This window comes from Helianthus annuus, chromosome 10 (genome assembly GCF_002127325.2).
Source record: "Helianthus annuus cultivar XRQ/B chromosome 10, HanXRQr2.0-SUNRISE, whole genome shotgun sequence".
Lineage (NCBI taxonomy): Eukaryota > Viridiplantae > Streptophyta > Magnoliopsida > Asterales > Asteraceae > Helianthus > Helianthus annuus.
In genome coordinates this window covers 170,163,120-170,188,625 of record NC_035442.2, presented here as the reverse complement: position 1 = coordinate 170,188,625, position 25,506 = coordinate 170,163,120, and the positions used below count along the sequence as shown (strand labels likewise).

General features: G+C 34.9%; 2 protein-coding genes across 2 annotated transcripts; one reads left to right on the top strand and one right to left on the bottom strand.

Moving 5' to 3' along the window:
* The first annotated feature begins 4,516 nt into the window (after window positions 1-4,516).
* LOC110886565 (golgin candidate 5) lies at window positions 4,517-16,042 on the top strand. The gene is made up of 20 exons (XM_022134374.2): window positions 4,517-4,677; window positions 4,814-5,026; window positions 7,633-8,420; window positions 8,515-8,586; window positions 8,789-8,863; window positions 8,966-9,080; window positions 9,832-9,893; window positions 9,974-10,021; window positions 10,098-10,382; window positions 10,863-10,922; window positions 11,022-11,105; window positions 11,618-11,683; window positions 11,761-11,859; window positions 13,128-13,346; window positions 13,439-13,532; window positions 13,612-13,820; window positions 15,098-15,157; window positions 15,245-15,358; window positions 15,655-15,729; window positions 15,817-16,042. The coding sequence occupies exons 2-20, from the start codon at window positions 4,870-4,872 to the stop codon at window positions 15,850-15,852; spliced, it is 2,718 nt and encodes a 905-aa protein (XP_021990066.1). The 5' UTR covers window positions 4,517-4,677; window positions 4,814-4,869; the 3' UTR covers window positions 15,853-16,042.
* Window positions 16,043-22,477: 6,435 nt separating this feature from the next.
* LOC110883309 (golgin subfamily A member 6-like protein 6) lies at window positions 22,478-25,303 on the bottom strand. Its single transcript, XM_022131100.1, has 5 exons — window positions 25,085-25,303; window positions 24,632-24,639; window positions 23,585-23,822; window positions 22,613-22,996; window positions 22,478-22,558 (listed from the first exon to the last, which is right to left on the bottom strand). The coding sequence occupies exons 1-5, from the start codon at window positions 25,301-25,303 to the stop codon at window positions 22,478-22,480; spliced, it is 930 nt and encodes a 309-aa protein (XP_021986792.1).
* Window positions 25,304-25,506: the final 203 nt, after the last annotated feature.

The window sequence follows — 25,506 nt, the reverse complement described above, 5'->3', positions numbered from 1 at the left end:
TGATGATATAATGATCAATTCAAAGGTTATGATCATATAAATAACTAAGAAAATTGTAATGATATAATGATCAATTCAAAGGTTATGATCATATAAATCACTAAACGTCTACTATTGGTTACAAAGCCAATGATCATGTGAGGAGCAAAAGTTCATTTAAGTACATGTAATTTTATATATAGTACCATCAATTCACATCAAGCCAATAAGTTATAGTTCTCCCCCATACAGTTGGTTTTTGGTCAGGAACCAAAGATGTCTCATCAAAGATTTTGGTTGTGCAACATATATTGAAACTCATCCACCACACCGCACAAAGATGGGACTTCTAAAAAGTTTGAGAATATGTTGGATATAAATAATCGTCTATGATTGAATACTTAAAGCCATTAGTGAGAAATTTGTTTATGCCTCATTGGTTTTCACTTTAGTGAATGAATGTTCCCAACATTAGGAAGAGATAACAAGCAGTTGGAAAGTGAAAAGTGAAATGAATTATCATGCCATCTTGATCCTCAGACTATAAACTATGAACTAGAAGTTCAAAGGATAATTCATTTACCAGTATTAAAGAACAAATTACCAGAAAAGTTCACTGACCTAAATTGAGTGACTAAGTAAGTCACATAATCAACTGCTTATGCTCCAGTTATCGTTGTGTCCCAAGAGGACAACCACATATTTTTGTAATGAATCTATTGCACGCCTATAGCGTGGTAGACTAGTTGATTCCAACAATAAAATTCCTCGAAAATTGGAGAAAGTAATTAAGATGGTCAAGTCGAGGTTACAGTAATAAGATCCCCTGAAGGGACAATAGACATGATGGTTCAAGAAGAACCTCAGGTACCTGAAAATAAAGAGATCTCGATAAGCTGTATCATGTCTAAGATATGTATGGAATCGAAACAAAAATCGACGTCGTTATAATTTTGTATATAATATAGCGCTTGAAATGATGTAATGACGAGGATCAAGATTTAAGATCTGCCTATGAATGAAAATACATAAATGATTGGCCAAAATGGAAAGACGCAAAGTATGGCAGATTTAAATTCTCTAATGAAATGGAAAGTTTTCGGACCAACAGTCCATACAACTGAATTTGTAAAGTATGTTGGATATTAATGGGGCTTTTATGCGAATCATGTGAAAATCAAATTAAACGAGATAAGGCAAATATGGTGCACAAGGATTTTCACAAATACCCATGATTGATTATAATGAGACACATTCTCTAGTGGTGGATGTAATGACTTTCCAATATTTTATTAGTCTGGTAATATAAAGAGAGAATTGATATGCGTCTTATGAATGTTATGTATCACTTGATACTAAAAGTTTACATGAAAGTCCCTCAAGGATTTGAATTATCAAAAAATCATGTAAAATGAGTTCTCGAGAACGATATGATCGTTATATACAATTTCATATTTGAATACGTTGAATATAATTGGAACTCCTTATGAGTATCGTAAAGCATTTAAGTGCTTATAAGGTTAGTTGAAACATCTTAATGATGTAATTCTTGTGCACCAATAACTATACATAGGAATCTTGTGCCTGGTTATTATGGCATCTTAATGTAGAATGTATAAGCATGGTACAATATGGATTAAATATTCAAGACATCCTTGCATATGATATAGAAATCAATGAGGAGGAATATATAATAGAACTCCTAAAGAGTGAATGCACATACATTGTTTTTTCAAAGTTGAAAGAAGTATGTATATGATTGCCAATGCCTACAACATTGATTTCAAGTCCTCAAGAATGTATCTTTATAAAGTTAAAGATAGTATGAACTAAAATAGTCATGTTGAGTGTTGTACAACTCATGATATATTCTGATAAAGAGCAATATAAGTTTGATAATATTATCCATCTTTATCAAATGTTCTTTCTTAAAAGTTCACTATAATCGCAATTTACAGTGACGATGCCTGAGCATCATCAAGAGAAACCGGTGAGCTTTTAGAATGGGAATTTTTTTAATGACCCTAGCACAGTTTAATTATTACTCGACTTGCAGTTCGAATATATTTGTTATATACTTTTATTCATCTATCAAACTACATCTAGAAGATTTTGGTGGGACATTTTAGTATGTAGAGAGCTCAACCTTATAGTATGTTAAAGGTTGTTTAGACACTTTTTATAAGAAATAATTATTATCATCTCCTACCAAAGTAGAGATTCTCATTTCAAAAGTACTATGGCTAAAGTGCAATTGTGCATTGACTTAATTTTCTAGCTATGTATGATAATATATATTTTTTATTAATCAACATGATATAGTACATGTCCAATGAGGAGACATTTGAATGGTAAAGCAGATATGTCGATACCCTAAAGGTAAGAATGATATGTCTAAATTTTTACTAACCCATGAAAGCTAGTTTTGTTAGTCATGTAGATATAAAGAATGTAACACAAATAGTCTTGGATCTTATGGTATTTGTTCGCAAGAGGAAGCACTAGAAGTCTCACAAGAAGATTTTACAACATTACTCAATATAAAGGATTGCATTTCAAGGCATCAAACGACAAATAATTCTACAAAAGTTTTGAGCAACTTTCGAGGATTGTGGACACACTTTACTTAAAGGATACATATTATAATGAGGGGGATATTTATTCAAGTTGCACTCTTTTTCCCTTAACTAAGTTTTATCCCAATGAGTTTTCTTAGTAAGGTTTTTAATGAGGCAACATACCTGATCCAGAAGTATCAGGGGGAGACAATACGCGCTGCACTCTTTTTCCCTTAGTCGAGGTTTTGTCCCACTGGGTTTTCCTGGCAAGGTTTTTAACGAGGCAGCATATCCAAGCATTTTAAAAGAATAATGTACCCCTTGCTTTTATCATATGTGGATAGTCAAGGGGTAGTGTTATGAATATATTACTTATTAGTGACTATCCACATTACCAACTCCCATATCACATTTATGTTTGTATTAATGTCATAGTGCCTATATATAATGGCATTTGTAAATGATGTATATCTCAATGAATGATAGTTCTCTATTCTATCTTTCTCTATGTGTTCCTTTGATTATGTTCATATACTAGTCGCTAGTAGACCGTTGTTTTACAACATGAATATGATTGTGATAATACAAGTGACTCTGATGATTACAAATGAAACATACAAACCCTATTTATACTAAACGAACATGTGCGATTGTAGAGACGTGTCTCTTCACGAACGGTTGTGACTCTTGAACTTGTGGATGTAATCAATCTTGAAGAGGTGTGTCTCTTGATCCTGCCTTGATACTGTCGCACATGAAGGGCTGCGACTCTAGGGATGTGTCGACAGTGGCGGACCCAGGATTTTTGGACAATGAGGTCCAAAAAAAAATACAAAAAAAACAGAGAAACAGGTATCGAACCCATGACCTTTTGTGTGCAAACAAGGGGTTTTACCACTGCACTAGGCTGACTTTCATTGTTATGGGGTCCAACTAAATTATTTTATGGGGTCCATAGACAATTTTATATACCGTTTCTACTACTTTTTAAAAAAAGATTGGGGTCCGGGGACCCCGTTCCTTGTGGTCCGCCCCTGTGTGTCGATCCCTTAAGGGGTTGGTTATACATTTTCATCTTTCTATCTTTGGCCCTTGTACTTCATAACTTATCTAACTCTAATATAAACTAACTATTAACTAATTATAGATGAGATTATATTGGTATGGTTATTATTGTCTGTGCCATTCTTATGTAGTTTTCCTATGATTATTATTGTCTGTGCCATTCTTATGTAGTTTTCCTATGATTAATGAAAATGAAAGTAAAAATTTAAATATTGAATACCTGATGAGTTGAAGATTCATGTTTTTGTGATGACTAGTTAGACTATCCGCATCAGTGAAAGGCTATCATTTCTACAAACAGCCTAATCACCATGCCACATCAGCTTTTCACTTATTCTTCCCACAAACACTTTTTACCCACAACAATAACATATATATCCTTCCCACAAACAACCTTATTATAATTATTTTATTAAATTTAAACTAATAAAAAAAAGAAAGGATCCACCATTCCCCCATTCTTCACCATTCTTCCCCAAGAATCCTTAAGAATGAACACCCTCCATGTCATTCTCTACAACACCCACTAATCCATCCCTCTCACAAATGCCCTCCACATAGGCCAAGATTCACCTACAAACATCCTTGATGTGGGTAGTCTTAGCACCGACGAGTACGAGGGTTCAAAAATATTTTATTTTCTTAATTCTTAATAACTTTATAAATAATATTTTTGAGGGTTTATGCTTAATCATAAACAAACCACTTTCACTTTTCGAGGTAATTTTTTCGTAAACCTTTTCCAGATCTTCAAATCGCGTAAATCTTCCTCAATTTCAACTTCTTTTTTCTTTTTTCCCGCACCGACCGCAATACGTTCACTGTTCGACTAATTTAATACTCAAAACGTTATTTATTCATCAAATATTAATCCTGTAGTTGCACAATCCCCAAAATCCTCCGGTACCGGAACTCAAAATCCTCCGGTACCGGAACTCAAAATCCTCCGGCTTCCGGTGCCGCCGACAACCGTTTATTTCGCACTTAATTTCCGCTAAACAATCACTGTTAACTTTATCTCATCTGACACATCAAATCAGTCAGATTCATTGCGAATCCACATATGCTAAATCAAGTACGTATCCGAATCCGTAGCTCACAATCTAAGTTCCTAAATTAGTAAAAAACCCTAGATCCGTGTAATGTTTTTCTTTTTGTTTTGCCGTGTGGTATTCAACTATTCATGTTACAAATATTGGTTTAACTTGTAGGGTTGCTGATCTATATTGATTCAAGAATTGCGGAGATATAAGTTATAGATTAGCAGATGGATTGGTTTAGTGGGAAGGTTTCATTAGGGAACTTTCCTGATCTAACAGAAGCTGTTAACAAGATCAGTGCAGGTGTTAAAACTATCGAAAAGAATTTCGATAATGCCCTTGGGTTGGAAGACAACCCTGACAGTGCTTCTTCTACTTCTGAAGGTATTCGTTTCCCCTTTACCTAAATCTTGTTCAATTTTCTTGGTTTTGTCATTCGTGGTGAATACTGGAACACGTTCAGATTGAATATTTTGCTGGAAATTCAATTGTATATTAGAATTAGAAATCAAGAACGAGTGAGAATTTTGTATGAATTCGTCATAGTTGTCAATAGCGGTCGCTATGGTCGCTGTAGCAAATAGTGTAGCCATGAATAGCGGGATTTAAGTTTTTTTTTTTTAGATTTTTAAAATATAAAGGGAAATTGGCCTGTAATGATCCCTATAGATGTTATTGGCGCAGTTCCATTTTTGAATATCCCTAGGGCTGCAAACGAACCGAACGAACATGAACAAGACCTTGTTCGTGTTCGTTTGTTAAGAAATATATGTGTTTGTGAACTGTTCACGAACACTTATCGAACGAGATTTTATGTTCGTGTTCGTTTGTGAAGGAAATGAACTTGTTCGTGTTCGTTTGTGCTTGTTTGTTAATTTTAGGCAACAAACAAAAACGAACGTTGACGAACACAAATGAGCACAAACTAATGTCTATGAACACAAATGGAAACAAATGAACACAAACAATCTTTCATGAACAAAATATATAATATACTGACACTTATTAGATATTTAATTTGTCGGAATTTTGAAGTAATTAAATAAATAAAAAAAACTAAAAACACTAATGAACTATCGAACACAAACGAACACATTACCGAACGTTCACGAACATAAACGAACAAACTCGACCTCTGTTCATGTTTGTTCATTTAACTAAACGAACGAAATTTCTTGTTCGTGTTCGTTTGTTTAATAAACGAACGAACACAAACGAACTTCCCGCCGAACGGTTCACGAACTGTTCGCCGAACGTTTGGTTCGTTTGCAGCCCTAAATATCCCCCTGCCAGTCCAACCTTTCACCTATTTTCCGTCCACTGGTCCCCCGTTTAATAAACTTAACGGAGTTAAGTTTTTTTTCGAATTACAAACAAATGTTTTAGGGCTTGTGATCAGAACGAAGATACGAGTCGATTGATGTAAAACTTATCTTGAAACGGTGCTCCAAGCGACGAAAACGGTGCTTCAATTCGGGTGTTTAAACTTCCATTTATAAAAAAACAAGTCGTTTGGAGCACTGGTTCGAAGTTTTACATCAATCGACTCGTATCATCGTTCAGATCAAAAACCCTAAAACAGCTGTTTGTAATTCAGAAAAAACTTAATGGAAAAAACTTAACTCCGTTAAGTTTTTTTAGTGGGGGAACGGTGGAGGAAAAATAGATGGAAGGTTGGACTGGCAGGGGGAATATTCAAAAGTGGGACTGCCAATGGCCAATGACGTCTATTCGGGATTATTATAGACCAAGTTCCCAAATATAAATAGCAATTAAATATAACTATAAAATAGCTGGATTTTAGGTTTTTGTTAAATATACATGTAAAATAGCGTATATACCAAGGTATTTTGATATAATATACATATAAAAAGTTTTGTAATTTTTTTCTAGTGTTTCGCTATTTATACAATAGCGCATGCCATTTATCGCTATTTGCTATGTAGCATATAGGTACCTTGTCGCTTTTCGCCATTAACAACTATGAAATTCGTGTACCCTGGAATGATGACTAAATGAACTTAAATCTAGGGGTGAAACGCCACGACGGTTAGCGGTTACAACTTCCGATTAGCAGTTACTTTCAGTTTTAAAACTGCTCATAGTTCAGTACTGAAGATCAGTTCTAATATCGCATAACATGTTCAGTACGAAAGAACACATTCACCGCTGAAAACAAACTTCAGTATTAAACAACCATTTCAATGCTGAACAACAGCAGCAGTGCTAAACGAACTCGCTGCCGAAGCACAAATGTGATACAGAGGACTAGTCTTGGTACTAAAGACCAAATTCACAACTGATTTTCAGTCCACGTTGTCTTGCGGGTGGGGGTGTAAACGAGCCGGGCCGAGCCCGAGCTCGACCAGGCTCGAGCTCGGCTCGTTAGGTTTATATGAAGCTCGGGCTCGGCTCGAGCCTACTTCTTTGAGCTCGAGCTCGGCTCGCGAGTAAAACCCAAAGCTCGAGCTCGGCTCGACTCGGCTCGAACTATTTTGAGAACAACCTTAAACAAGCTAAAAGCTCGGCTCGAGCTCACTTCAACATCACTTAAACGAGTCAAAGCTCGGCTCATCAATGTTATCATCATTATTAATATATTAATATATTATATATAAAAAAATTAAAATTTTGTATGGGCTCGCGAGCCTAAACAAGCTTTGTATTTCAGGCTCGAGCTCGGGCTCGGGCTCGGGCTCGTTAAGGCTCGGCTTGTTCGAGCTATTAACCGAGCCGATCACGAGTAGCTCTCGAGCCTCTGGGCTTGTTTACACCCCTACTTGCGGGTTTGAAATCATAGCATTCTCAAACAAATGTGCACACCACACTTTTCAACTTGTTTGATCTTTGACTATGAGATTGTAACCCAAACCCAAATTGACCTTCTCATGTAAACGGGCAAAATTACCACATAATGGGTTGAAATCGCATGGTGTTGAATACCAGTAACTTTTGGAGCTAACTTATTAACTGCTTATTTATTTTTTTAGCTTCAGGGTTATGGTCTACAGATTTAATGTCTTTTATCGGTAAAAAAGACGAGGAAGAACATGCCGAGTTGTCGAAAAATACTGAGTCTGCAGAGAAACATGAATCGTCAAGTCATCCATTGACATCTGCAGAACACGAAAGTGACGAAACAGATGTTAATGCCAGTGAACATGGTGAATCAAGTATTATTGAGGAGCTGGCACAGGAGATGCATAATATAGTTACGGAAGAAGCGGAGAGAAGGGCTGAAACAAATATTGTTGATGAGCTGGCGCATGAAATTACCGCCATCGCCCTAGAAACGGACAATGCACAAAAACCAGATATTGAACTATCCGAAAAACCGAGTGTAGATCGTCCTGACCAGTTAGAGTCTCATAAGTCAACAGAACATGAGTCCACAAGTTCTGAAGATCAAGTTGCCGGTACCGCCCCCGAGTCAAATGAGGTGGCCGCGAAGAATGAACAGAAGGATCGAGAAGAAGAAGAAACGGTGCCGGAAGTTTCCGCAATTGAGAGGGTGGCTGTGGCAGCTGATGTGGCGGGTGAAGTCAGCGAAACTGACGGTAAAGAACCAGGTGATGCTTCCGAGATGGTTGCTGAAGTGGTTTCAAGTTATGGAAATACAAATGATGCTAGTGAACATGAAACTGAAGTTAAAGAACAAGTGTCAAGTTCCGGAAGAAATTTGTCTGAAAAATCAGATTTAATGGCTGAGCTGGAGAAGGTGAAGAAGGAGATGAAGTTGATGGAGACTGCACTCTTAGGAGCCGCTAAACAAGCTCAGGTACATTTACGTATAAATTTTTTTTTTTTTTTTGAATTGTTATGATATTTTTTGTTAGTTATAAATGTTTTAATTGTTTGAAACATGTTTCCAGACAAAAGCTGATGAAATTGCAAATCTAATGAATGAGAATGAGCAGCTGAAGTCATTGCTTGAGGAACAAAGGGTAAGATTTTTGAATTATACTAGCATCGTTATTTAGCGTAAGTGCCTTCAGAAAATTTTCCAATTAAAATATTTTTTTTTGAATTTTTTTCTATTATTTGTTCTCTAATATGCTAATTAAAATAATTTCTTTTTGAATTTTTTTCTATGATTTGTTCTCTTATTGTTGCTTTATTTATTAACCGTGTTATTATTTTAACCAGAGAAAATCAAATGAAGCTGAGGTCGAGTCTCTACGAGAAGAGTATCACCAAAGGGTTTCAACTCTTGAAAGAAAGGTAAACTGTTTTTTATATAAAAAATCCTGTTTCTGTTACATCTTTATTTAAAAAAAGTATATTATTAGTTGCTAAATACGAACTCAAAGCTATAAAATTCAGGTTTATGCCCTCACGAGGGAAAGAGACACACTACGCAGAGAGCAAAATAAAAAAAGCGATGCCGCTGCTCTTCTGAAGGAAAAAGATGAAATCATCACTCAAGTTATGGCAGAAGGTAAACATATTAAAAATAGTATTTTATATTGGTATTTGCAGCTAATTGTAATATTTAAATATATAGGGTAAAGTTCTTGTACAAATAATCTTAACATACTAAACATACAAATTGAAGGAAAACTCAAAAAGACAAGGTGGCATTTTTGTAATTATCAATAACTATCAAAGTTACTCTACAAATATACCTATAAAACCTAACCCCCCCTCCCCCCACCCAAGCTAAAATGCTAAAAACTAAACCCCCAAAAAACCTAAAAAATTCTAAAACAATAAAAAAAACACACAAATTATTTTATTTTATTTTTTTACATTTTTTATTAAAAAATCGCTACTTTTAGTAGCAGCAAAAAAAAAAAATTTTTTTTTTTGCTAACAAAATGTAGCGATTTTTTAATAAAAAATGTTAAAAAAATTGTGTTTTTTAGGTATTTTTGGTTGAGTTCACATTTGTATAGTAACTTTGATAGTTGGTGGTAATTACAAAAATGCCACGTCTTTTTGAGTTTTCCTTCAATTTGTATGTTTAGTATTTTTTAATAAAAAATGTTAAAAAAAAATTGTGTTTTTTAGGTATTTTTGGCTGAGTTCACATTTGTATAGTAACTTTGATAGTTGGTGGTAATTACAAAAATGCCACCTTGTCTTTTTGAGTTTTCCTTCAATTTGTATGTATAGTCTGTTAAGATTATTTGTATTTGATCTTTTGCCTAAATATATAATATTGATCTTGTTTCTTTTTGTTCATTTAGGCGAAGAGCTTTCAAAGAAACAAGCTGCTCAAGAATCGACGATCAGGAAACTACGTGCACAGGTATACAATTGTATGAACTATTTTAGAAGCCAATACCTGTCACTATGTATGATTAGTTTTCTTCTTGTGGTGAATGCTAGATCAGAGAGCTTGAAGAGGAGAAGAAAGGACTGATAACAAAGCTCCAGGTAGGAGGTAGTTAGTTATGTTTCTGAATCAGTTGATATTTTTAATTGTATCTATAATTCGAGTGTAACTTGTTAGGTTGAAGAGAGCAAGGTAGAGAGTATAAAGAGGGACAAAGCTGCTACAGAGAAGCTGCTCCAAGAAACAATAGAGAAAAACCAAGCTGAGCTGGCGACTCAAAAAGAATACTACACAAATGCTTTAAGTGCAGCCAAAGAAGCCGAAGCATTAGCTGAATCACGCGCAAATGATGAAGCTAGAGTTGAACTAGAAAGCCGTATAAAGGAATCTGAAGAGCGTGAAGCTTTGTTAGTTCAAACCCTAGAAGAATTAAGGCAAACTCTCAGCAGAAAGGAGCAACAGGTTTGCATTTCAAATACCCGGTTCTACGTTTCTTTCTTTTTTTTTTTGAGTTAAATGCCATTTTAGTCCCTGTGGTTTGGGCCATTTTGCCAGTTTAGTCCAGATGTTTCATTTTTCACCTGTGGGTCCAAAAAGGTTTCACCGTTGCCATTTTAGTCCACAGGGTTAACTTCATCCAAATTTTTTGTTAACGAGAAGGCCAATTCGATCATTCTATATGGCCGAATTGCCCTTATAGTTAACAGAATTACATATAAAATGACTGAATTGGCCTTCTTGTTAACAGAAAAAATGGATAAAGTTAACACAGTGGACTAAAATGGCAACGGTGAAACCTTTTTGGACCCACAGGTGAAAAATGAAACCTTTGGACTAAACTGACAAAACGGCCCAAACCACAGGGACTAAAATGGCACTTAACTCTTTTTTTTTTTTTTGGGTCAGTGTATTTGTCTAATTAGTTTTTGTTTGTTGTTGCAGGCGGTTTTTAGAGAAGATATGCTAAGGAGAGACATCGAGGACCTTCAAAAAAGATACCAAGTCTGTCCTAATAATAAATATTTAAATTAAATCAACATTTTCATCTGTTTATTTATTTATTTATTTATTAATTTATCACTCTGTAACGTTGGTCTCCAGGCAAGTGAGCGTCGATGTGAAGAGTTGGTTACACAGGTTCCGGAATCTACTAGGCCTCTTCTGAGGCAGATTGAGGCTATTCAGGTTTTTATTATACTTTTATGAGTAAAATGCCATTTTCGTCCCTGAGGTTTGGCTAGTTTTGCGACTTTTGTCCAAAGGTTTGTTTTTCCGCATGTGGATCCAAAATGTTTGAAATCTTGCCATTTTCATCCGGCTCGGTAGCTCCATCCATTTTCTCTGTGAAGGCAGGGGCATTTCCGTTTTTTTGTTAACTTAAAGGGCAATTCGGTATTTTTCATTATACTAAATGCTTGTACATAAAGTGAAAAATGACCGAATTGCCCTTTAAGTTAACAAAAAAGACGAAAATACCCTGACTTAACGGAGATAAATGGATGGAGTTAACGAGCCGGATGAAAATGGAAGATTTTAAACCTTTTGGATCCAGACGCGAAAAAACAAACCTTTGGACGAAAGTCGCAAAATTGACCAAACCTCAGGGACGAAAATGTCATTTTACTCTTCTTTTATTTTAATGATGGCTTCACCTTTCATACATGATTTTATTAAACCTTTTTTTTCTTTTCTTTTAGGAAACAAGTGCTAGAAAGGCAGAAGCTTGGAGTGCTGTGGAGAGATCACTAAACTCACGTCTTCAGGTCTTACTCCTACATATATTGTTGAAGTTATTATTCGTCCTTTTGTTGTTAGCTTTACGAATAATTAAAATTCACAGGAAGCAGAGGCCAAAGCTGCAGGAGCAGAGGAAAGAGAGCGTTCTGTCAATGAACGATTATCTCAAACATTATCTCGCATTAATGTCCTTGAAGCTCAGGTGGATACTCTTTATTGGTTGGTTAGATGATTAAACTTACAATAGAGGTGTCAAACCGAGAGGGTCCGGACTCCGGTGGGTTGGGTCAAAATGGGTACTTATTGTATGGGGCGACTGAGGTGGCTTGGCCATTCAGCCAAGACACTTTGTATCTATATGTGTGTATCTATATGTGTGTGTATATATATATATATAATATAGGGAAGGGTTAAACTGAGAACTAGCTTGAGTTGTGAGAACCTGTTAATCTAATCCTAAGGTTTTTCGAAAATTATTTTTTGACGAAAATGTTATTTTATGTAACTTTTCCAAAAAAAAAATATCGTATACGGCTTCTTACGTCGGTGTAAAACAAATTTACACCGTCGTAACGTTCTGAAGCTGATGATATCAGCAGCCATTTACACCAGTGTAAATACTTGCATGTCGAATAAATGCCGGCTCGTCAATTTTTTTCACAGATGTCTTCGTTAGATGTTAATCTACGATTGCGCAAAATTTGGTTAAAAAACTCACACGGGAAGTAGGAGTTCTCGTGGTTCTCACAACTCGGAGGAGTTCTCATAGGAAATGAATCCTATATATATAATAAAACTTGTTCTTTTTATTCTTACAAAAAAATTCTTCTCATTTGAACCTTCCACTATATAGGGAGAAGATCATGCGAGAACCACCTCTTATTGCGAGAACCGCGAGAACCAATGTGAACACAACCAAAAATGCCTAAAAATAGCTAAAAATCACACAATTTTTTTTATATATTTTTTATATAAAAATCGCTACTTTTCGAAGCCAAAAAAAAATAATTTTTTTTTTAAAAATTTTTTTTGGCCACTAAAAGTAGCGATTTGAGCATAAAAAATATTAAAATTTTTTTTTTTTAGATTTTTTTAGGTTTTTTGGGGGTTTAGTTTTTAGCATTTTAGCTTTGGTGGGGGGGGGGGGGGGTTAGGTTTTTGGGGGGTGGGGGAGAGGGGTTTAGGTTTTTTTTTTGGGGGGGGGGGTTAGGTTTTTTTTAGGTTTTTTTAGCTATTTTAGGTTGTGTTCACATTGGTTCTCGCGGTTCTCGCAATAAATGGAGTTCTCGCATGAGCCCCTCCCGGTATATATATTATATATATATATATATATATATATATATATATATATATATATTTAGTGGAGGGTTCAAATGAGAAGAAATTCTATGTTTAGTAAATGGGTCAAAATTGGAATTTGGGCATCTCTAGGTTACATTTTTACAATAATAATTTAATATTTTGTTGCAGATATCATGTTTGAGAACTGAGCAAACACAACTAACAAAATCCCTTGAAAAGGAAAGACAAAGAGCAGCAGAAAGCAGGCAGGATTACCTGGCACTAAAAGAGGAGGCTGATACTCACGAAGGTCACGTGAGTCAGCTTCAACAAGAAATAAGTCAACTCAAACAGAAACATAAGCAAGAGCTTCATGAAGCATTGACACACCGTGAACTTCTTCAGCAGGTACCATTATATTATAAATAATTTAAAATGCTAAACTTGTAGTTTTAAAAACAATATAATTATGATGATGTTGATGATAATGATGATTACAGGATATAGAACGCGAAAAAGCCGCACGTTTGGAACTAGAAAAGGCTCTTCTCGAGCAAAATAAGATAGCCAGGACAAAATCCACAACTGAGAATGGTACGGTAACTATGAGTGTAAAATGAATTATAAATTCTTTTAATTTCAATTCTTTAACTTGTTGACTTTTTATATGCAGGTTTGACTCGCAGACTCTCTAGTGCTAGCAGTTTGAGCAGTATGGAGGAAAGTTTTTATCTGCAAGCATCTTTGGACTCATCTGATACCGTTTCGGAAAGGAGAAATATCGGAGAGACCTCATATTATTTAAAAAGCAAAACACCAAACGCCTTTGAAGCTGCCCTTAGACAAAAGGAGGGTGAACTTGCATCTTATATGTCTAGATTGGTAATTTCACATCTTTTATGAACTTCACTAGATTTTTGACCCGTGCCGAGCGTTGCGGCGACATCGTCATGTTTCGACTTTATTACATGCGTTTTACGACGATGACATTAACGTGTGATGCCCGCGCGTGACGTGACTCGTTTTTTTACTGTCACACACGTTACGTTCGTGACATTAACATGGTCACGCATATATAAAGAAGATGTCTCACACGTTGCGGTGTGAAGTTGTAAAAGTAATTTGAGCAAAAGAATTGAATTGTTAGAGAAAATGAGGTGTGAAGTTATTAAGTAGAAAAGAATAGGGGGTCAAAGTTGTCAATTATCAAAAGTTAGAAGTCAAGGTGTCACTTACCAAAAGATGAGGGTTAAGCGTGTAAAATGTAAATTATCTAAAGGTGGGGTGAATTAGAAAAATGCATGGTCCACCGACCATGCATTTTAAGATATAGAGTAATTACACACTTTCGAATTAAAAAAAACATGTTTACCGCGACAAGTAAGACAAATTTCCTTCTACACGCCCTCCTTATCCGCATAATATTCATTTTTGTTTAATGTTGTTTAAAGTGCATTTTAATGCATAAGACCTTATAAAAACTTTCAAGTACTATTGAAAAATACTATTTTTGTAGTAATGTTTAAGACCCTAATTATTTATATAAAAATTGGTACAAAAAGGTGTCCGGTCAACCAAACAAAACAAGCCTGTCCCGTTTACCTAGGGGTGCAAACGAGCCGAGCCGAGCCCGAGCTCGACCAGGCTCGAGCTCGAGCTCGTTTAACATACGAAAGCTTGAGCTCGAGCTCGGCTCTATTCGAGCTTTATTTATAAAGCTCGAGCTCGGCTCGAAGGTAATTTTTCAAGCTCGGGCTCGACTCGTTTAGTATTTATTAATTAATTTATATTAATTAGTATTATTGCTATACATATAATTAAGTTATTTTTTTATATTTATATAAATGGTAATTATTATTATATAAATATATGTTTAATATATTAAATCAAAATATATAAATAGAAAGCTCGTTTAGGCTCGCGAGCCGGCTCGAGCTCGATAAGCGAAGCTCGGGCTCGGGCTCGTTTACTAAACGAGCTTGTTTTTTAGGCTCGGGCTCGAGCTCGAGCTCGTTTAAGCTTGGCTCGTTCGAGCTTTTTTTCGAGCCGAGATCGAGTAGCTCGGCTCGTTTGCACCCCTACGTTTACCCAATCCTCTGACCGTTCATTTACCCACAATTAATATTCCCACCTTTAATATATTCATCATTTAATTTTAGGCATCCATGGAGTCCATCCGGGACTCTCTTGCGGAGGAGTTGGTTAATATGACTGCAGAGGTACATTTCTTGATCTATTTTTCATCTTCTTTCACATTCTGTTTTATACATTTTAATCTTCACTGTGGAGTAATTATTTTTGTGCAGTGTGAAAAGTTACGGTCAGAAGTGTCTCAGCTGCCAGCCATGAAGGCGGAGATGGAAGCGTTACGACGCAGGCACTCTGCTGCCCTTGAGCTGATGGGCGAACGTGATGAGGAGGTACATATGTGCGGGTTTGGTTGGGTTGAAACGGGTCATCTAAATAAAAGTTGACCCGCCAACACTTTCTTTTAGCCCTTTTCTTAAATTCTTTTCACAAATATTTAATGTGTTACCTATGATTATAAAATATAAAAATGATATTATTACAACGTACTTGGGGCAGCTTGTAACTCGGTTCTCTTTTAGCTAATTATTTTGATTGGACCCGTTTGAGATAAAACAAAACCCATATAAATCCGCCTTGCTAATTATTATTATTATTATTATTATTATTTTTTTTTGTTTTTTTGTAGCTTGAAGAACTTCGTGCTGATATTGTGGACTTGAAGGAGATGTACCGAGAACAAGTAAACGTTCTTGTAAATAAGGTATTTACTTTTTGGAAATCATGGTTATCGACACTTAAACATGAAAAATTTTCTCTTATCTTTCCCAATTTTTTCATGTTTTTGTAGATTCAGGTTTTGAGTTCATCAATCGGTGCTGCTTAAAGGAGAGGTCAACATTTTTAAGGGCGCAGAATATACTTATTCAATGTGTGAACCGTTCTTGTTTTTGAATGATACTAATGTATTGTAGTACCGAGTTTTTGAAAGTCCTGGTCATACGTTTTGTAACCAAACACAGCAATCTTTTTTCTCTCGATACAGGTACAATCCAGCTATTAAACAGCTCCCCTCATGACTTCTGTCTCCACCCACCGCGACTATAACAAATTATATCACTATCAGTGGCGGATCTAGAAAAAACCTAAAAGGGCAACGTTTCTATAAAAAGGGCAAGCGAAATCGAAAAAAGGTCAAATTTTTCCAAAATTTACACTAATTTTACACTACCGCCGGCCCTGTTGCCCCTTGTTCTATGCTAGGTCCGCCCCTGATCACTATTCAAAACCCAAATCAATGTTTTTGAACCTACAATCAAATTATAATGAATGATATAACCATTAAAAACCTAAATCGCTGTTTTGTGAAACCTACAATCGAAACTGAAACCAATGTGTTAAGATCGATTCTAGAATCTAGAGTTGGAAAGAAACTAGAGAGAAGAAGGTTTACTCGAATCATCGATACCTCATTATCAGTCGCTTAAGTACAATCTTGATAACCAAGTGTTATGCAATAGACCCTTCACAATACAACAATTATAAAATGGACCCTCTATTATTATTATCTACTTAACACGAGGGCCTCAATTCTAAGATGCAATCGAGACCCTGAGTCGCATTTAAATGACATTAAGTTAATCTACTTGTAAATATTGCATAACTTAAGGTGAAAAGTTATAACTGTTTCTTATGCAAATCTTAAGAAAACAAGTCAAAAGGTTAAACCGATCAAAAGATCAAGTCAGACTATATGTTTATGATCTTCTTCTACTTGGTTTGTTTTGGTTTTGGTGAAGGAGAATGTTGGCAATAGTGTGGTGAGGTCTGGTTTTGATGGTAAGCGCTGGCCGATGATGAAGCAGGACACGGAGGATTAGGGAGGTTAGACGGTGGAGGTACCAAAGTAGGAAGTGGAAAATTGAAGAAAGCGATGGGGTGATTACCCATGGAACGAAAGAACAAGTAACGTAGATCAATGGGAGTCTACTACTGTAGATCCTTCTTTTAATATAGTATATAATATATAGGCAAAAGATCAAATACAAATAATCTTAACATACTAAACATACAAATTGAAGGAAAACTCAAAAAGACAAGGTGACATTTTTGTAATTACCACCAACTATCAAAGTTACTATACAAATATGAACTCAACCAAAAATACCTAAAAAACACAAATTTTAAAAAAAATCGCTACATTTTGTTAGCAAATTTTTTTTTCTTTTTTTTTCTGCTACTAAAAGTAGCGATTTTTTAATAAAAAATGTTAAAAAAATAAAATAAAATAATTTTGTGTGTGTGTGTGTGTTTTATTTTTTTTTTATAGATTTTTTTAGGTTTTTTGTGGGTTTAGTTTTTAGCATTTTAGCTTGGGGGGGGGGGGTGTTAGGTTTTTGGGGGGTGGGGGGTTAGGGTTTTTTTTTTTTTTTTTTTTTTTTTTTTTTTTTGGGGGGGGGGAGGGGGGTTAGGTTTTTTTTTAGGTATATTTGTAGAGTAACTTTGATAGTTATTGATAATTACAAAAATGTCACCTTGTCTTTTTGAGTTTTCCTTCAATTTGTATGTTTAGTATGTTAAGATTATTTGTACAAGAACTTTCCCCATAATATATAATAGTTACGTTAAACCGTTTGAATCTATTGTTTAACTAACCTTTCAAAATTGTTTATTTAAATAGATAAATAGTTTTATCTAAGGAATAAGTGTGCTAAAAATATATGTGACATGAGTGTAAATATTGATAAAATATAAAAATGGAAAAAAGGAAATGGGTATCAGGTGTTAGAAACACTTTTTGTTTGTTAGTGGCTACGGGGAAGTCTGGTAAGGCTATGTGTAATGATTTCATTTTTTTCATTGTCATATCAAAAAGTGACTGTCACATAAACATGAGTTTTCATTCATTTTTTTTCACTTTTGTGCATAACCTTTTCACATAGAAATTAATTAAAAAATAATAAAAAGAAATGGTGAAGCATGATTAGTCCAAACTTTGCCTCACACAAAGGGGCGGACCTACCCTTTGGCCAGTGTGGGCGGCCGCACCCCTTGAAAAAAAATTTAGTGTATATTTTAGGCAAAAAACCCGACCGCACCCCTTGAAAATATGGTTGAACACCTCATCCGCACCCCCAACAAATAATTTCTAGGTCCGCCACTGCTCACACACTCTACTTCTTCCTTCACGCTGGTTGCCCATCACTCCCCCTTGGGGCGGTGTTTCACGCCCCAACCAATGCCACCTATCATTGGCGTAAAATCATTACAACGTACAACACTACGATATAAAATATATAATAATAGTCTATGATCACAAGTCGGACTATATGTTTATGATCTTCTTCTACTTGGTTCGTTTTAATTTTGATGAAGGAGAATGTTGGCAATAGTGTGGTGAGGTCTAATTTTGATGGTAAGCGCTCGATCGATTTGGGATTCCCTCAATTTGGATGATGAAGCAGGACACGGAGGACTACCAATGGAACGAAAGAACAAGTAACGTAGATCAATGGGAGTCTACTACTGTAGATCCTTCTTCTTTTAATATAAAATATATAATAATAGTTACGTTAAACCGTTTGAACCTACTGTTTAAGTAACCTTTCAAAATTGTTTATTTAAATAGATAAATAGTTTTATATGAGGAATAAGTGTACTAAAAATATATGTGACATGCGTATAAATAAATATTGATAAAATATAAAAATGAAAAAAAGGAAATGGGTATCAGGTGTTGGAAACACTTTTGTTTGTTAGTGGCTACGGGGAAGTCCGTCTGGTAATGGTTTCATTTTTTCGTCGTCACATCAAAAAGTGACTGTCACATAAACATGTGTTCTCATCCATCTTTTTTCACTTTTGTGCATAACGGTTTCACATAGAGATTTAAATAAAAAATAATAAAAAGAAATAGTGAAGCATGATTAGTCCAAACTTTGCCTCACACACTCTACTTCTTCCTTCACGCTCGTTGCCCATCACTCCCCCTTGGGGCGGTGTTTCACGCCCCAACCAATGCCACCTGTCATTGGCGTAAAATCATTACAGCGTACAACACTACGATAATGTGCAACTTATGTTCGTTTTGACCGCCTATCATGTGGTGGAAATGAGAATGCCGCTATAATTGTATGATATCTAGATATGCAATAAAATGTGTTTGGATTCACCGATTCAGCATGCGATCTATCATGTATGTGTAATGTTCAAGATGACAAGATCGCTGATTGGATCGTAATAACCCAAAATGTGGAATCCTTTTCAGTTTTAATCGATGCACAACAAAGTTAGTAAGTTACTACAAGAAGGTATTACATTTTCCTATTAACAATTGTTGCCACTAGTTATAACAAGTCATTAAGAAATTCACCAGACTTAGCATACGTACCTCCATTATAACAAGGAAAAACCCTCAAAATATTTTATATTTATGAGCCTCAGTTTCTTTATATCTAATACTCGGCAAATAAAATGGAATTAAGCTTTGCACTTTTCTGCAAAAATACAAGGAAAAACCCTCAAAATATTTTATATTTATGTTGAATGTTATAAACAAATTACTTAGAGATGAAGACTAACCATGAGGCGATATATCTTGAAAAAAAATGATATAACCTGTGATTGACCATGCAGAAGGTTATTTCTTATCAATTGTTGGTTATATCTTTTGAAAACCATAGAAGCACCTAAGTTTAAATATTAGGTAATGGTATATATGCTTAAACTTACAAATGTGTCTAATGGACATTTGACATGGTATTAAATGATATCAACTTTTGTAAGTACATAAACTCATGCTATGTTTATTATATTATAAGAACATGTGTAAATTATAAAACTAATCATGTAGTTTCAATCATGTGGACTTGATAAGCTAGTAATCGCATGCAGAGAGGGAAGTAGACGACATCTTCGTTTTCTTGATCGAGTTCCCGTTTAAGGTGTACGGTTTTGATAGCTTAAGGTGTTCTTGAAGAACACGGTTTTGAGAGAGAGGGGGAGAGAGACGAATTATGATGGTGTTATTGTAGAGATTGTGTAACCATAAACCCTCTCTAGTAATCTCTATTTATATACACCTAAGGAGAAATCCTATTATAACAATTACAAAAATGAATATTATATCTTCGTAACACTGATGACTGCGAAGATCACGTATCACGTGCGGAATCCGTGTACGTGAGTGGATCAGACACAAGAACGTAATTATAATGCTGATTATTGATGATCTAACAATTACAAGCACCTTGAATCAACTTGGAGATAGTTTCTCTCTCTAGATCTCCAAATGAGCAAAAGTTCTAAATGCTCAAGACTCCTCCTCTATTTATAGCCCTTGTCCATCCTCTCCAACTAGCATGTCCATTTCGAGAGGATGGACTTATATCTAAAGATGGACACATAATCAAGCTTAGACTCCTTAACAAAGTATGTTCCTTATCTAAATATCTACAATCCTGAACCATGTCTTGAACATTTTCTGGCTACGACACGTGATTGATGGAAGCGATAGACACACTGCACTCACAGACTCCCCCTTAGATATTGCTGCAGTCAATCTCGTAGCTTTCTATCTTCTCTCCGAGTCTTCACGAAGCGTTGACATCTTCAGTAACACAGACTCCTCATTACTTTAACAAGCTCCTCTTAAATATGCGTTCTGCTTCAGCAGCCCTCCTTTCGTCAGACTCTCTCTCTCCAGACTCCCCCTTTCTTTAAGCTTCTGGCTTTTTAGGATCGTCACCTAGTTCTACCTCTGCAAGCTCCCCCTTGCTTTGAACTTTTCTTCAGACTCCCCCTTAGCCTTAGCTATCAGGATCGTAATATGAATTTCACAAAGATTTGACAATTAAGCTTATTATATCACAGTATCGAAACCTGGTTCTATGAAAACCTTTTGACAGTATTAAAACTCCAGGATTTCATACTAGTTCTCTTCCCCTTATCAAATAAATAAATATCTGACAATGAAAGAATCCAAAATCCTCACAGATTAATCATCCAAGTCCAAATTAATGACCTTGGATATTTCACAAACTGTTTTTTGATTTTTCATTTAAATCCTCAAGTTTCAAATTAATGAACTTTTTTATTTTCAGAAACATGTTCAACATATTTAGATTTTGAAACTTAGCTTTTGGACACCGGTTATCAAAAATAAAGTAGAAACAAAATCTTTTTGTATTTTTCAAAGTTTATGCTAAAACACTCCGAAAATCTTTGTGTGATTCTGAATAATGAAATGCAGTAAACAAATATTTACAGACATATTTTTTTTGAGCTCGTGTCAGAGGATCATATAAGTTTATGACAAATCACTAGCACCGTTGACCTTTTTAGACTTTAAATTCTAAACGATTCACTTAGATTGTCAGTTTACTGATCCACTTAAATTTTCACACAAACTTCAATTGTTCCGAGATACTAGATTTAGTGTTTTAAGCACTTAACTTATTCTCCTGTCCCACCTCAGAATATACTCCCGTATCAAGATTCCCTAGATTCAGTCTTACAGGTGAATATACCTAAATGATATCTGTAATCTGGGTTAGTGCGAGACCTTGAGAGCTCAGGTATGAACTACCGTTCAGTCAAAGAGACGAAGGCTCGACTTTGAGGTGTGTTCCACTTAGGAATCTTCTTTACAACTACCTTGATTTATATCTTTCGATATTTTTCAATTTTTATGCAGAGGGAAAGCTTTAAGCGCAAAAGCATTATACAAGGTCTAGGCCATTGCTGACGCAAAATCAGAAGACCAAGTATAATACCCCACATATCAGTAAGTATAAAAACCTAGTATCTCAGAATCAGGCAATCTTTCAAACAAAATTTCGGAGTACTAAGTCCATATATCTGAGAGATGTTCCCCACGAGATAAGAAAATTATTGATATTTAGGTTTATATCTCGAAATCAATTTACTACTTGTGTAAAAACCTATTGGCATATCATCAGTGAGACCATTAATCATATTTGACTTTCCAATTCTTTAGCATGCTGTGACTGTCTTACTGATGTACTATCATTTCCTCTTTTTACACAAAAACTCATTTTCAGTTTTATCATGTTTTTGGCTTTTTCAATTTTTCAAATGTTTTTGTATTTTCAAAATTTTTACTCCCCCTAAAATCCAAAACATTTAAAGAAAATTTGATAACCGATGTAGATAACTTTATCTTGCCATCCATTTTCTCCAATGACATGCTCTGTTTTGCATAAAGTACCCCCATGATTTACAACACATTGATTTTTAACAATGTTAAAACCATTTTCAGTCACTTGCGAAATTAATCATGTTTGTTCAGCCGTGAGGGTTTCAGTGTATTCAATTAAAACATCTTTTTTTTTTTAAATTTTGATTTTTAACAAAAACTAAAAACATATTATTTTTTTTTATTTTTTAATTTCTGAAAAAATAAAAACATATTTTAGTTTTTAAATTTTTCTATTTTTAGGGTTTTTGATTTATGGTTTATTTATATACAAAACAAACAAACTCTCTGTTTTTCATTTCCAGGGTACTGCCTCCTCTTGTGCCAGGCTGCTCATCTGCTCTCCTTGTTGACATTCAGCTAACATCTGGGGCACCTGCACATTCAAACTACTCAATTACTTGAATAATGCAACCCAGGCCTGTTTGACCTTGGGTATTGTGACACAATAAGAATTGTTCAACTTCTGAAAATCTTTGTCATTTTTAACAAAAGATTTGTCGCTCTTATTTTCAACCTTCTTGGTTGAATTGATTTTCCGATTATTGTCACTCACAGAAATACTTGGTTTCTTGACCACCCAAATTTGTCCTTTAGAAACATTTCTTTGATAAAACCTTGAATCACTTTGAACGTTTCGTTTTGACAAATCATTCTTAGATTTCCAGATTTGTTTTGGTTCTGAAACATCAACTTTTTGTTTCCAAATCTGTTGTGGTACAACTTTGGGTGTCTTTGGTTTCCAAGTTTGCTTTGATTCAAACTTGTTTGACTTCTGTTTCTCAACTTTCTTTTTCTTTTCAATATCAACAGACTTCAGATTTGGACATTTGCGATCAATATGTCCAATTAGATCACATTTAAAGCATGTTTTCTTTGAAACATCTTTAGCCTGTTGTTGTTTCTTTTGAGCATAGAACTCTTCATTGGTCTGTCGACTAAATTGGAGTTCTTTCTCTTCTCCTGAACTTGTTCCATGAACAAAGTTCATCTTTTTTCTGAAAGTCTGTCTTTTCAGCCCGTTTTCTTTGATTTTGTTTCTTTTTATAACCCAACCCAGCCTTCATGTTTTTCTTTTTGTAACCAGGTTTGTTATAAAAAGTTTTCTTGCTCTTGCCAGCAAATTTTTCAATTTCAGACTTCCCAATTTCTACCAATGGAAAACTTTGTCAATTTTATTCGGAATCACATTTTGAATCGGAACTTCAATATCTGAGAATAATTTGTCCGATCCAATTATGGTATATGACAATCCTATTGAATCAGCATTCACATTTTTCTCAAATTTTGAATTTTTAAGATAATTTTTATGAAAACTTTCTTTATCTTCATCTTGTGACTCGAACTTATCTGTTTTGGTAGAATCATCTTTCAAAACACTTTCAATGACCTTACCTATTACCTCTGAATCACCAATATCATCAGATTTGGGATAGGTTATGTCTATATTTTCTGGCAATTGATCAACCATGTTGAAAGCTTTTTCCACCTTCTCGTCATCACAGAATGTAAACTTTTTCTCAAACGGTGGTGAAACCTGATGATATTCTGAACCAATTCCTTTCTTGTTTTTCTCAGAATCTTTATCATCCGGTTTTATGTTGAAAATACGTTCAAGAACATATGATGAAGCATGATAACTGTGTAATTTATTATTACTAGTTCTAATTCAGCCATCTTGCGTTTAAGCTCAGCTACTTCATCAATATACGAATTTACAACTTGTTGTTTCATTTCATACTGGTTTTTAGGCCTTTGTGACTAGGGCTGTAAACGAACCGAACATTCAGCGAACAGTTCGTGAATCGTTCGGCGGGAAGTTCGTTTATGTTCGTTCGATTAGCTTAACGAGCGAACACGAACAAAAAATTTCGTTCGGCTAGCTTAACGAACGAACATGAACACAGGTCTTGTTCGTTCGACTGCGTTCGTGAACGTTTGGTTACGTTCGTGCGTGTTCGTTTGATTGTATGAAAAAAGTAATAAATAATAAACCTTTTATCTAAACATATTAAAAACTTGAAACCCTGTTTTTTCTAAGTTAGCTAAAATTTGGACATTCTAAAACATTTTTGGGGATAATTATGCTAAGTTAGTTAAACTTGATTCATCTCTTTTGGTGGTGTAGTAGACTTCTTGTGTTTTGATTTATCATTTGATGGTTGTATTTAACTACTTATATCCAACGTTTAAGGATAACAATATTTTTACTTTTTTATTTTCAAGTTAAATGTTCGTTTGCGTTCATTTCTATTTGCTTGTTTTCGTTTGTATTCGAGACCAGTGTTCACGAACTGTTTGTGAAGAACTGAATTTCCTTAACAAACGAACACGAACATAAACTTATGTTCGGTATGCCTTCGTGAACAGTTCACGAATATGTTAATTTCCTTAACGAACGAACACGAACACAAACATGGCCTTGTTCGTGTTCGTTCGGTTCGTTTACAGCCCTATCTGTGACGTTTTAGAACATTATGAAAGTCTAGATTGAACAAGTTTCATTTGGCTTTTCACTGCTTCACATGATTCTTTTATAATTTGATATGCAATTTTTATAGAATCATTCCTTTTTCATTTCTTGAACCACATTTTCTTTTTGTAAACATTCTTCTGTCATTGCTGAACACTTTTGTTTCAAAATCTCATTTTCTTTTTCAAGAACCATACATTTTTGTGTCAGCTTTTCATCATTTTCTTTCAAAACTTTTTCATTTTCAAACATTTCCTTACATTTATCTTTGAAAACTATTTCAATTTTAGTAAATTCCATATCTCTGATTTTAAATTTTTCATCCTTTTCAGTACAAGCACTGCATGTTTCCACGCATTTTTTGCACTGATCATCAGTTTTATTTTCAACTTTTTTTGATGATTCAGAAGACTAAGTTTGAGTTATTACCTCTGTTTTTAGCACCTTGGCTTCTTTTGCCGTCTGTTTCTGAACTTCTTTAATCACCTTCTGTTTTTCAACAGCTTCCTCTGCCAGTTTCTTCAGCTTCTCATCAGTCGTTTTCTGACTTTCCTCACCAGCTTCTCCTGCTTTCTTCTTCAGCTCATCAACCTTCTGTTCACTTTCACAACTGCCTTCTTCTGCAGTTTTCTTCGACTCATCCACCATCTTATCTACACTTTTCTGAAGTCTTTCTTCACATCTCTTCTTCAGACTAGCAAGCATCACTTCACTTATCTTCTTTTCCAAATTTAGGATATAGTTTTTATCCTCAAATTTCTTCGTATAATACTCTCCAGAAAGAGGAATAACTACAAGTAGGTCTTCGTAAATCACCTTACTCGAATCTACAACCAGATTTCCTTTATAAT